Below are 14,796 nucleotides of genomic sequence, written 5' to 3'. Positions count from 1 at the left end.
TCCAGGTGTATATTATTTGATATCTCTCTCGTCTTCTTTCTAGTGAGTACATTTGGAGGGCTTTGAGACGATCCCAATAATTTAGGTGCTTTATTGCGTCTATGCGCAATCTCCCTCCCCCCTCCCCGTCCCCCCCCTCCCCCCTCTCCGTCCCCCCCCTCCCCCCTCTCCGTCCCCCCCTCCCCCCTCTCCCTCCCTCTCCATCTACCTCCCCCTCGCCCTCTCCCTCCCCCTCCCCCTCTCACACCCCTCCCCCTCCCTCTCCCTCCCTCCCTCTCCCCCTCCCCCTCCCTCTCCCTCCCCCTCCCCCTCTCCCTCCTCTCTCTACTTCTCCCTCTCCCTCTTTCTCCCTCTCTCGTGAGCACACACTTGAATATACTTTTATATATTTATAACGTCTGACAACACAGTTTATATTTTTGTTTCTAATGAAATATAAAACACTAATATGAATTACATAATTTACCAGTATTGTGTGGTCTGTGTTTGCAAGCAGAATCTACATGTCTTTTGCAGTTGATTTAAGCCCCAGACACATTTTTTCAATAAATCTGAAATATTTTATGGCAATTTATGCAAAATATTATTGAAAATATGTATTCTGCTATAGTTAATATAAATTATATTTGCAGTAAGTTGAGCAGAGAAATACAACAATTCAATCACTGTGTAAAGGAGGCTGATATGCCAGCAATCGCTCTCCAGGAAAATATGTATCTTGAGTCGCTCCACAAACATTAGAACTTGGATCATTGACTTCCAGTGGCATCACTCGATGGCATCCAATGGCACCTCTTTTAGGTGCCAGGAGTTCAAAAAATATTTCAATTTAATGAAAATTACTTGAAAATGTTATACAAAACTCCCATTTTTTGGCAACAGCGTTGTGAAAATTTCATCCAACTTGTTAAGAAATGGATTTTACCTGAATATATAAAAAAATAAAAATGCTGATAAGGAGAACAGTTCCTATTAACTGGAACTGAGGAATAATGCAGTGATGAAGAAATGCAAGCACCTGTCTGACGCACAAAGAAGAAAGTAGCAAGGAGGGTCCACAAAGTGGATATGCAGCTGGTGCCTTTCTAGCATTACTGAGTAATACATAATAACACAATAATGAGTAAGTATGTTATTATGCTGTATTTCGTTATGTATCATAAATACATCGTTCACTGCCAATATCTGTTAGTTCCACCAATGTCAAAAAATAAATAAAAAATTAGGGGGGCCTTTTTTTTTCTCATCTGATTTTGTTGTGGCTTCTACATCTTGGAGAATGAATACCCGTCACTAAAGATGTGAAGTTGGAATAAAATTGGTGAATATGTAAATCGGCCACAGGTGGCAGAATTTTTTTGGCTGATTTTTTCAAAGATTTCAAACTATTTTCTTTGTGTTTTTAGGTTATTTTGGGGATTGGGGACCAAATTAAGGCTTTATCACTTATAAAATGTATACATCCTACCAAGTGCTTGAAACTCGCACTGTATCTAGTGCTACCCAATTCCTCAATATATGTACCTATGACATACAACTTTACCATTCTAATCATTGCTACTATCTTGTATCATATTATACACATATTATACACATAGTTTGCTATATTATATATGGCAATATTCCTCAAATTATGCTGAAATGTACCTGTGGATTACCCTTAAATTTACTTTAATGTACCTACTTTTTTTTCTTATACAATGTTCTTTTTGTGCTTTCTTACAATGTACCTGTAAAAAAATTTAAATTTTGCTAGAAATTACCTTCTTAAAATTACATGTTAGATTAAGGATCTGCCCAAAATGCTATGCGTGCTAGTGTCTTTACAATGTAAAAAATAAAAAAATAAAAAAAATCAAGTCTGTACTCTCATGATCCCAATGTACCTTCTTGTATATAAATAAACAGATATATATATCTTCTCAATAATTATAATTATCCCTACATTTTGTTTTTATGGGGGGGTTATTTTTTCTTGACTTCATTTCAAAACATATTGACTTACAACTTTCACACATTCGAGAACGAATCTGAAATATCTTTGTTCTCCGATAAGATATATTCCTGTGATGCACTCACAATAGTGATTATATCTCCATCTTTCTGAAGGCATATAATATTTTAAGCTTTATTAGCGTATCTCTCAATTACATATTGGCCAGTGTGTAGGCTTCGGCACTCCATGATCCTTCCATTCACCTGGGTCCTAGAAGACTCGAACCGTGGACCCCACCTGTGTGAGACCGAAGCTCTATCGACCAAGCTATTGAGTAGTCTTAACACTTTGCTCCTCCCAGCAAACGAGAAAAAAAAGTTAGCGCAAAGTGCTCGCAGCGTTTCGGGCGAAAGTTTCCAGGAAAGTTTCCAGAAGCAACATCCTGCTGCCAAACTGGAATTTTCAACTTTCTTGAACTACTACTGAAGCTCAGAGGAAATAGTGATCCAACTTTCCTTAATAAGTTAGTCTAAATAAGGAAAGGAAACTTTCCTTATTAAGACTACTCAATAGCTCGGTCGATAGAGCTTCAGCCTCACACGTGTGGGATCCGCAGTTCGAGTCTCCTAGAGGCCGGGTGAATGGAATGTTTATTTCCATGAAAGTGTGGATGACAATCTATACTCCATGATCGACAGGCCGCTCAAAGCAATTATAAAAATACGTGTATCTTCGCTTAGCTTTAAATATTTCCATGGTAAAGGATTTAAAATAAAGCTTATAGGTATTTCTATCTTTCTTGAGACATAAAACACTCAAGTTTATTAACGTATCTATGGTATATGAAATAGACATTCTGAGACAGCAGTCCCCATTGGGCAGTGTAACACACTTGTCCTGCGCTTCCCGAGCGCTTTGGTCTGGATTTCGTATCCTGGCCGGGGAGGATTGACTGGATGCCAATCCTTAACTGTAGCTTCTGTTCACCCAGCAGTGAATGGGTACAGTGAATGTGGCTGTACAAGAATGTAAGAACTCTTGTATATTTAAATAAAATAAAATTATTGCAGGTTTAGAGCTCGAGAGAATTTATACAATTACAGTACATATATCTTCTGTTTTACTTAAAATATTTCTCTGGTAGAGGTTCTACATATAGATTACATTTGCATCTTTCTTCCAAAAATTAACTTTTGTTTATTAACTTATCACAATCTTTTAAAAATAAAAAATTTGTACACTTGCCTGTTCCAACATGGTTGCACATTGTTAGAATGTGATACATGGGTAGACTCAACTGACAGTTGGGTCAGAGACCAATATGGTATGGAACATTTACACTAAAGTATGTTAATTATTCATTTATATACAAGAAGGTACATTGGGTTTGAGAGAATACATAGCATAGTATTTACAATCTTGTAAAGCCACTAGTACACGCAGCGTTTCGGGCGTTTGTTCTACCAAAACTGTCTACATTCACGGCCCCAATTAATGAAGGAATGGGGAAAAGCTCCCCAGCCTGCCCACTACACAAACCCAGATTCCACTTAGAACACATAATCCTTTAAAACAATTATTAACGTTTAGTTGGTATTGTATAAAATACTCGTGGAAGTGTGACACTCACATACTGATGTTATTCCTCAACAAGGCAGTTACTCCTAACTAGTACTTAGGCTATTTATCCATTTGCCTCTTATTATTATTATTATTATTGTTATTATGAGTTGCCTAGCAATGCTATTGATGAAATAGAGTCAAGTTTCCAATAGAGCAATTGAACGTATTTCTTCAGCGCCACTATACTGACAGCAGCGTCTAACAAGAGCACAAGAAGGTTAGGGTCATACCTCGTCTCCATTTTTGTAGACGACAGCAAATGTGGCTGTGATACACGAAAATATGACTCCCAACACCAAAGTTGTTTTCATCTTGCTTCGTGGCGATAAGGAGGAGAGTGAGTGGTGGCGGGCGGGATCCCCTGTCAGGCGGCGGCCAACACACTATCACTCCTCACACACAAACACCTTCCTCAACCCGCCACATACATTCTAACACCACATACACTTCAATATGTAATTTATACTTTATCCTCAAGTATAACCTACGTAATAACATATTTTTTTGCACACGTAATGGTATTATTTATCGTATTTTAACATGACATTCCCCTTATTTTGCTGTAAAAGTAAAGACAAAAATATTATTGATTTATTTTCCTTCTTTTAGCTCAAAATACAAAGACGTTTCCTCGTTGCTGGTTCATTGAGTTTACAACAGATAATATGCTGACGTATCTACCTGAATTTACCTGTACTCACCTAGTTGAGCTTGCGGGGGTTGAGCTTCGGCTCTTTGGTCCCGCCTCTCAACTGTCAATCAACTAGTGTACAGATTCCTTAGTCTATTGGGCTCTATCATATCTACATTTGAAAGTAAAGTAAATTTTATTCAGGAAAGTACATACATATTTGATTTACAAACATAATGTTGGTTTTATAGATAGAGGTAGTACATACAATACCTAAAGCCACTAGTACGCATAGCGTTTCGGGCAAGGTGACGTGGGGAAAAACACTTAGACTAAAACTTAATAGTAATTGAGCTTAAAGTATAAATTGCGTTGAAAAAAAAGATAAAAAAGGGGGGAACATGGTAGAAAATAGCCAATATACAAATTGGTCAACAAACAGCATTGTTTAAAAATAGTAAGATATGGGTTGACATTTAGGGGTAAGGTAGGTTACATGGAGTTAATTAGGTAGTGCTTAGTTTTCATCTTAAACTGGTTGAGAGGTACAGCCTTTGACATGGTTGGGAAGGTCATTCCACATTCTGGATCCCTTGATTTGTAGAGCATTTCTAGTTTGATTAAGTCGTACTCTTGGAATATCAAATAGGTATTTGTTTCTGGTGTGGTGCCCATGGGTTCTGTTACAACCTTCTAAGAAGCTTTTAAGGTCAGAATTGACATTACAGTTCAGAGTTTTAATATATAGAGTACACAAGAGAGGATGTGCAGTGACTTAATATCTAACATATTCAGAGATTTGAGTAAGGGTACCGAGTGCTGTCTGGGGCCAGAATTAGATATTGTTCTAATGGAAGCTTTGTGTTGGGTAATTAGAAGACGTAAATGATTTTGGGTAGTAGAACCCTAAGCACAAATACCATAGTTGAGATAAGGATATATGAGAGAGTAATAGAGCTGTAGCGAGTAGATTATCCCAATAATATACTCGCTCCAAACGCATTTGCCTAATGAGCAAAGAAGCATTAGCCTAGAAATAAAGCTCTTCTTAGTGCTAATTATGGAACTCAAACCTTTCCCAACTTCCACATAATATTCCTGTCAACATTTGGAGTACAGTGAGGTGTTTCCCGAGCATATAAGCAGCAGAGTAGCGAATAATAACCTCACGGGAGACATCTCCCGTCACGCAGGGTGCAATCGCACCTCCACAGATCTATACAGATGGCTCAAAAGGGCCACCACTTACGGGCTATTCATGCCCGTGCCACCTTTTGGGTGGCTTAATCTTCATCAATCAATCAATCGAATAATAACCACGGGAGATAATAATAACCATCTCCCGTCACGCAACACTGCCACTCTCTTGGTCAAAGAAGGTGTCCAGCAGCTGGACACCCTCATAAAGACTGTCAAGCAGTATCCTCTCCCGCGATAACAGCTTGACGATTAAATGCAACCTCAGAATACTGAAAAGAATTACTGAACAAAAAATTGTACCACTTACGGGCTATTCATGCCGTGCCACCTATTGGGGTGGCTTAATCTTTATCTATCTATCTTTCCCGTCACGCAGGGTGCAGTCGCACCTTCACAGATCTCCAGTATCAGCTAATGATGCTGGTAATGACTCAAAAGGGCCACCACTTACTGGCTATTCATGCCCATGCCACCTTTTCGGAGGCTTAATCTTCATCAATCGAATAATAACACCAGACGGCACCGCACCTGTGCCAGGTAAGTCCACTATGGGCTCACTATAGCCCGTGCTATTTGCCCCGTTCTTGTGCCAGGTAAGCTAACCATAGCCCGTGCTACCTGGAACTTGTTCCGAGTAGCTGAATCTATAACAACAACAACGAATAATAGCCAGTCTACTTTCAAGTGTGGTCTAGAACAGACAATTGCGAGATACTGTACCAACTCTCAGTGCGCTCAACTCTCACCATTGCTCGCCAAAGTATCACCTGCATACTTCTGTATACTTGACCAAATATATATACTCTCTTAGTGTCTGTGTTTATTGTCACCATACTTTACGTAACAATAGAACCGTTACAGAGCGTGGCCAGGGCAGGGCGAGGAACATAATATCTGATCTTAGAAAGAATGCCAACAGTTTTAGAAACTTTTCTTCTACACTACCAATAAACCATGTGTTCCTCAGGACAGCATACTTGGCCCTCTCCTCTTTCTCATCTACATTAATGACCTTCCAAATGCCTCTCAACACCTCAAACCAATCTTATTTGCTGGTGACACAACTTTCATTTTCTCCAGTCCTGACCCTCTTGCTCTAAATGTCACTGTGAATACTGAACTAAATCAAGTCCATCTTTGGCTAACTGCTAACAAACTCACCCTTAACATTGACAAAACTTTCTATATTTTGTTTGGTAATAAATCCTCAAATGAAATTAATCTAAGAATAAATAATATACAAATCAGTAGTAAAGTTGATGGTAAATTCCTTGGTGTCCTCATCGATAACAAGCTGAATTTCCAGGGACACATTCTAAATATAGCAAAAATGAAATTATTCACAGAAACATATTGGAGCCTGTCAGTAAGGTAAGACTGAAGGTATTGCAGGGAGTGACCTCTGACTCCATAATGATGTAATTTAAGAAGAAGGTTTTGGTGGTTGACAGTGTCAAATGCCTTACGCAAATAACCCAACAGGGAACTCATTTTTATCAAGTGTTGTATGTATCAAGTTAATCATACTAATGACTGATGAAAACTAAGTACTACCTAATTAACTCCATGTAACCTGCCTTACCCCTAAATGTCAACCCATGTCTTACTATTTTTAAACAATGTTGTTTGTTGACCAACTTGTATATTGGATATTTTCTACCATGTTCCTCCCCTTTTTTATCTTTTTTCTTTTTTTCAACGCATTTTATACTTTAAGCTCAATTTCTATTAAGTTTTAGTCTAACTGATTTTTTCCCCCACCTCACCTTGCCCGAAACGCTATGTGTACTAGTGGCTTTAGGTATTGTATGTACTAGCTCTATTTATAAATCCAACATTATGTTTGTAAATCAAATATGTATGTACTTTCCTGAATAAAATTTACTTTACTTACTCAATGATCTTCTTTCCTTCCTTTTCTGGCATCTTCTCAGCTCTATGTCGATGATCTTACCTTTTGGTGTCGGGGTGATGACTTGCCTTACTTTCAACGACGGCTTCAACTTGCGATTGATGCTGTATCGTCCTGGGCCACCAATCATGGCTTCATGTTCTCTGCAACTAAGACTTGTGCTATGACTTTTACTCGGAAGCAGGTTGTTCTCTGTCGCTTTATGGTCATCCCCTTGTGTACAAAGATTCCGCTAAGCTTTTGGGGTTAAATCTTTGGCACTCGTTTGTCTTGATCACCCGTATCTCTTACCTCCGAGTTGAATGCTCTAAGGTCCTTAACCTACTTAAGGTCTTGTCCCTTACTTCTTGGGGAGCGGGTAGACGCATGCTTCTCTCTACAGTCTCTCTCGTACTGCCTAAACTCGATTATGTTTCGATACAGGTGAAACTTACTCGTCTGCTTCTCCTTCTACTCTTCACTGTCTTGATGTCATACTTAATGCCATACTTGATGTCACTGTCTGCACCATACTAGGCTATGCCTCAGCTCTGGTACCTTTTATTCGACTTCTACCCTAATCGTGTATGTTGAAACCGGCGTCCTGGGGTCAGATTCACGAAGCAGTTATGCAAGTACTTACGAACGTGTGCATCTTTCCTCAATCTTTGGCGGCTTTGGTTATATTTATTAATTTTAAACAGTTTACAAACATGAAAACTTCCCATTCAACTGTTGTTATTATTATAAACAGCGTCCTGGTGCTTCGGAGCTCATTAACTGTTTAATAATTGCAAACAAAGCCGCCAAAGATTAAGAAAAGATGTACATGTTCGTAAGTACTTGCGTAACTGCTTCGTGAATCTGGCCCCTGTCTCGCCGGGATTGCTACTGTCTTCGCTACCTTGCGCGGGCTTTACACCACCCTCACTCTCGCCTATGTCGTGCCTTGACTTTTACCCCTCATGTGAGTCCTGTTCCCGTTCACCAACTCCCACTTTCTATCCCGTTGTCTCGCCTGCAAAATTTTCTTTCGGTTAGTATTACCAATATTTCTCCTCGCGTTGTTCCGTCCTTGCCCCCATGGAGGGTCCCTTTTCCTAAATTTTGTAAAACCAAATTTGGTTTTTAGTTATAGCCACCTTCTCTACCCTGTAGTACCGAGGGTAGAGAAGGTGGGGTCCACAATGATCTTGTACCGAGGGTAGAGAAGGTGGGGTCCACAATGATCTTGTACCGAGGGTAGAGAAGGTGGGGTCCACAATGATCTTGTACCGAGGGTAGAGAAGGTGGGGTCCACAATGATCTTGTACTGAGGGTAGAGAAGGTGGGGTCCACAATGATCTTGTACCGAGGGTAGAGAAGGTGGGGTCCACAATGATCTTGTACCGAGGGTAGAGAAGGTGGGGTCCACAATGATCTTGTACCGAGGGTAGAGAAGGTGGGGTCCACAATGATCTTGTACCGAGGGTAGAGAAGGTGGGGTCCACAATGATCTTGTACCGAGGGTAGAGAAGGTGGGGTCCACAATGATCTTGTACCGAGGGTAGAGAAGGTGGGGTCCACAATGATCTTGTACTGAGGGTAGAGAAGGTGGGGTCCACAATGATCTTGTACCGAGGGTAGAGAAGGTGGGGTCCACAATGATCTTGTACTGAGGGTAGAGAAGGTGGGGTCCACAGTGATCTTGTACCGATGGTAGAGAAGGTGGGGTCCACAATGATCTTGTACCGAGGGTAGAGAAGATGGGGTCCACAATGATCTTGTACCGAGGGTAGAGAAGGTGGGGTCCACAATGATCTTGTACCGAGGGTAGAGAAGGTGGGGTCCACAGTGATCTTGTACCGAGGGTAGAGAAGGTGGGGTCCACAACGTTCTCGTACCAAAATAAAACAAAATTCGTAAATTTTTTAAAACGTGACTAAAACTTTTTCCCCCTCCTACAGTTCTAAAACACCTTTTTCTTGAACACTTTTCTTAACACTCCCGCTTCATTTCCGTCTTCACAGATGGGTCTAAGTCTGCAGACGGTGTAGACTACTCTGTTGCTTTTCCTGACCACACCTATATGTGTTACCTGCCTCCGGAGTCTAGCATCTTCACGGCAGAACTTTATGCTATTCTCTATGCTCTTCGTCTCCTGCTTTCTCCTGCTCCTGCTTCCGCAGTTGTCAATTCTCCTTTATTGTTGTAGTTGACTCGCAGTGCCTTCATGGCTCTGGAGTCCTTTAATCCAGTCAATCCGGTGGTAATCGAGATTCAACATTGGCTGTTTCTTATCTCCAGTAGATTTAAGACAGTTGAGTTTTGATGGGTTCCCTGCCATATAAAAAACACGCTCTAATAAAGCGCGCTACTCGTGCTTTAAAAAAGCCAGTTCATAAAGGAGGTAATCCGGCAGACATAAACAATTACAGACCAATGTCAAACCTACCCATATCATCAAAAATATTTAAAACAAATTATTTACAAACAGCTCTACTCCTTCCTACCTCGTAAAATTCGACATACTCAGCCCCTGTCAGTTTGACTTCCGCTCCCAGAAGATTACCGATGCAATTATTAGTCAGATTGATATGATCTACTCAGCCCTTGACAAAAATGAGTTTCCGACTGGACTCTTCATTGACCTGAGAAAGGCCTTTGATACTGTTAATCACAACTACCTCTTACTTAAACTCCACCATTATGGAATCCGAGGCCTTGCCCTGGAATATATCCAATCCTATCTTAGTGACAGACACTAATATGTAGCCATCAATGATATAACCTCTCCCACTCTACAACTGCAGGGGGTGCCACAGTGCAGCAACCTAGGACCCTCCTATTTCTTATATACATCAATGATCTGCCTAATGTCTCTTAACATTCTTAAACCTATATTGTTTGCTGGTGATACTACCCTCATTTACTCAGACCCTAACCCATACATATTAAATAATGTTATAAATAACGAATTACAAAAAGTCCACTTATGGATGTCAACCAACAAACTCACACTAAACACAAAAAAGACCTACTAGATCTTATTTGGAAGCAAATCAACAAATACAATTCAGCTTCAGATAGACAATATTAACATCAGCAATACAAATGATGGAAAGTTCCTTGTCCTATACTTAGACAAGAGACTCAACTTCAGCACCCACATACAACACATAACTAAGAAAATTTCAAAAACAGTTGGAATTCTCTCTAAAATCAGATATTATGTATTTTACTCTGCTCTCCTCTCACTCTATTATGCACTAATCTATCTCTATCTTACTTATGGTATCTGTGCATGGGGTTCAACCTCTGCAAATTACCTTAAGCCCATCATCATCCAGCAAAAATCTGTTATTAGAACAATAACAAACTCTGCTTTCAGACAACAATCAGCCCCCTTGTTTAAATCCCTAAACATGCTAAACATAAATTCACTAAACACATTCTCTTGTGCCAATTACATTTATAAAACCCTTTTCTTAAGTGCAAACCCTGTTCTGAAACTCTTCCTGGACAGATGAAATAGAACACATAATCACCACACCAAACATAAATATCTCTTTGATATCCCCAGAGTCAAACTCAATCTGTGTAAACACTCTTTGCAAATAAGGAAACCTGCTCTATGGAACTAGCAACGAAATGCCAACAGTTTTTTTTAACTATTTTTGATATATTTAGAATGTGTCCCTGGAAAATTCAGCTTGTGGTCAATGAGAACGCCAAGGAATTTGCCATCTACTTTGTTATAAATTTGGGTAATGTTTATCCTGAGATTTATTTGATTTGAGGATTTATTACCAAACAAAATATAGAAAGTTTTGTCAATATTGAGGGTGAGTTTATTGGCAGTTAGCTAAAGATGGACGTTATTTAGCTCAGTATTCACTGTGACATTTAGAGCAAGGGGGTCAAGAATGGAGTAAATGAAGGTCGTGTCGTCAGCAAATAGAATTGGTTTGAGATGTTGGGAGGCATTTGGAAGGTCATTAATGTAGATGAGAAAGAGGAGAGGGCCAAGTATGCTGCCCTGGGGAACACCAATGTTGATGGGTAGGGTGGGAGAAATTGAATTATTCACAGAAACATACTGGAGCCTGTCAGTAAGGTAAGACTTAAGGTATTGCAGGGAGTGACCTCTGACTCCATAATGATGTAATTTAAGAAGAAGGTTTTGGTGGTTAACAGTGTCAAAAGCCTTACGCAGGTCCACAAATAACCCAACAGGGAACTCATTTTTATTAAGAGCTGCATGTATCAAGTTAATCATACTAATAAGTGCATCGTTAGTGCTTTTTGGGGGTTTGAAGCCATATTGACAAGAGCTAAGTATATTGAGCTTGGCTAAATAAGAGTAAAGCTGCTTGTAGATTAGTTTCTCAAATATTTTTGACAAGTTTGGCAGAATTGATATAGGTCTGAAGTTGTTGACATTAAGTTCTAGTCTAAGTGTTTTTTCTCACACCTTGCCCGAAATGCTGTGCGTACTAGTGGCTTTAGGTGTTGTATGTATTAGCTCTATCTGTAAATTCAAAATTATGTTTGTATGTCCATCATCAAGCCATCAAACAAGTCAAGTTTGTATGTCCATCATCACCCAGCAAAAATCTGCTATCAGAATAATATCAAATTCTGCTTTCAGACAACACACAGCCCCCCTTGTTTAACTCCCTAAACATGCTAAACATAATCTCACTCCACAAATTCTCTTGTGTCAACTACATTTACAAAACCCTGTTCTTAAATGCAAATCCTTGTCTGAAACTCTTCCTGGACAGATGTAATAGGACCCATTATCACCACACCAGAAATAAATATCTCTTTGATATCCCCAGAGTTAAACTTAATCTGTGTAAACATTCTATGCAAATAAAGGGACCCAGTTTATGGAACTCACTCCCTACTGAATTGAAAAGCTGTCCAACTTTTACATCATTCAAAATCAATACTAAAAAGTACCTAATTTCATCTTCATAGTTTTTCACTTTTTGCCTTAAAATTGCACTGTATCTATTGCTACCCAATCTCCCAACCTTTATGTTCCCAATTTGAACATCTTTACCATTGTGATCATTGCTGTTTTCTTATATGTGCTGCCAATCTGTGGTATGGTGTTTATAAATCTTGTTTATCTGTATCTTTTGCTACCCAGTCTCCCAATCTTCATGTACCCAATCTGAACATCTTTACCATTGTGATCATTGCTGTCTTATATGTGCTGTCAATCTGCTGTATGGTGTCTATTAATCTTGTTTAAATTACTATCAAGCTGTCAATGTAATCAACCAGAGCTTTAATATAACAATGTGCTTTAATATACTTACTAAGCTCTCTCATCTCATTTTTCTCTTGCAATGTATCTTTATCATTTATCAATTCTGGTAGAAATTACCTACTTAAAATTATCTGCTAGATTAAGGACCTGCCCGAAACGCTGCGCGTACTAGTGGTTTTACAAGAATGTAAATACTGTACTATCCAATGTATTCTCACAAACCCAATGTACCTTCTTGTATATATATATATATATATATATATATATATATATATATATATATATATATATATATATATATATATATATATATATATATATATATATATATATATATAAATGTCACCTTGTATGTATGTTCTTTACCTGAATAAACATTTCATTTGATTTGATATAATATACTCGGTATAGACCACTACCGCCTAAAGGATGGGTATGGGGCTCATAAACTGTCCACTTTCATGCAAATAAATACTATAACATTTCAAATATAATAATTTATGCAGGAAAAACTACATTTAAACATGAAAGTACAACCGTATCACGTTTTCAGCCGTTAGACCTGCCTTCTTCCGCAGTTAAGATAGAATGGTTTAACGGCTAAAAAGTCCTAGTTTTACTACCATTTTTCAATGTGTATTTCCTGCACATCTAAATCTCAGAGTTTCATGATTGTTGTTGCATATTAATTTATAAATATACAGTGTGATGAAAATCGCACGTCCTCTGTTTATTATAATTTGCCGCCTTTTGAAAATGTGACATTTTCATAAGAAAATGAAACAGCATTTTCGTCAATATTTTAATGTGAAAAACAAATATATATATATTATTGAATATGACCGAAAGGGCAAGATTAATGATTCTAACACGAATCTTCTCAATATTACTTATGTTTTTCTTCACTGTCGGGGATTGTTGAAAAATTAACTCCAGAGTTCATTTTCACTCTTTATTTTTGGTCTGATTCCTGGAATGTATATATATATATATATATATATATATATATATATATATATATATATATATATATATATATATATATATATATATATATATATATACATATATATATATATATATATATATATATATGTATATATATATATATATATATATATATATATATATATTATATATATATATATTTTTTTTTACCTAGAAGGGGTACCACCTCTGGTGTAAGTGTAGGGACCCATAGCCTCGGAGAAGAAAATAAAGAGTACTCAGAGAAGACCTTGTGGATCCTCACTGAACACTGATATTTTCTTCTCCTACCACCCCTATTCTTTTGTTATGCATATATATATATATATATATATATATATATATATATATATATATATATATATATATATATATATATATATATATTATATATATATTATATATATATGTATATATATATATTTTATATATATATAATATATATATATACTGTAATATATATATATATATATATATATATATATATATATATATATATATATATTATATTATATATATATATTATATATAATATATATATATGTATATGTATATATATGTTATATATATTATATATATAATATATATATTATATATATATACATAATATATATATATATATATATATATATATATATATATATATATATATATATATATATATATATATATATGTGTGTGTGTGTGTGTGTGTGTGTAATTACCTAAGTGTAGTTACAGGATGAGAGCTACGCTCGTGGTGTCCCGTCTTCCCAGCACTCTTTGTCATATAACGCTTTGAAACTACTGACGGTCTTGGCCTCCACCACCTTCTCACCTAACTTGTTCCAACCGTCTACCACTCTGTTATATGTGTGTGTATGTGTGTGTATGTGTGTGTATGTGTGTGTGTGTGTGTGTGTGTGTGTGTGTGTGTGTGTGTGTGTGTGTGTGTGTGTGTGTGTGTGTGTGTGTGTGTGTGTGTGTATGTGTACGAGAAAGAGATTTTTTTCGAAGACTATGTAATCATTGCAGGGATACTAATTTAATTAAAAAAATGTGTGGATAACAAAAAAAGATCCTTGTAGCTATTAACACAATTTTTATACCTAGGTAGTAAGTGTTATATCCAAATTAATTATGCCTCCAAAGTATATTCCCCATGCCGTGGTAAGTCGTATTACGGGGAAAATTAGGATTAAGGACTTGCCCGAAACACTATGCATGCTAGTGGCTGTACAAGAATGTAAGAACTCTTGTATATATTAAAAAATATATATATAAAT

The 14,796-nt window shown here is 37.4% G+C and overlaps 1 protein-coding gene across 2 annotated transcripts in view; it reads right to left on the bottom strand.

The window, feature by feature from the left end:
- The window catches only part of LOC123762747 (transmembrane 9 superfamily member 1), a 119,567-nt gene extending 115,623 nt beyond the window's left edge, over window positions 1-3,944 (bottom strand). For both annotated transcript variants that reach the window (XM_045749507.2, XM_069332293.1), the window contains exon 1: window positions 3,790-3,944. In XM_045749507.2, coding sequence (XP_045605463.1) covers window positions 3,790-3,870 — 81 coding nt within the window. In that variant the 5' untranslated portion in view covers window positions 3,871-3,944. The remainder of the gene's footprint in view (window positions 1-3,789) is intronic.
- Between the last annotated feature and the right edge of the window lie 10,852 nt (window positions 3,945-14,796).

Source organism: Procambarus clarkii, chromosome 27, assembly GCF_040958095.1.
Source record: "Procambarus clarkii isolate CNS0578487 chromosome 27, FALCON_Pclarkii_2.0, whole genome shotgun sequence".
Classification (NCBI taxonomy): domain Eukaryota; kingdom Metazoa; phylum Arthropoda; class Malacostraca; order Decapoda; family Cambaridae; genus Procambarus; species Procambarus clarkii.
This window is presented reverse-complemented; position numbering and strand designations above follow the sequence as displayed.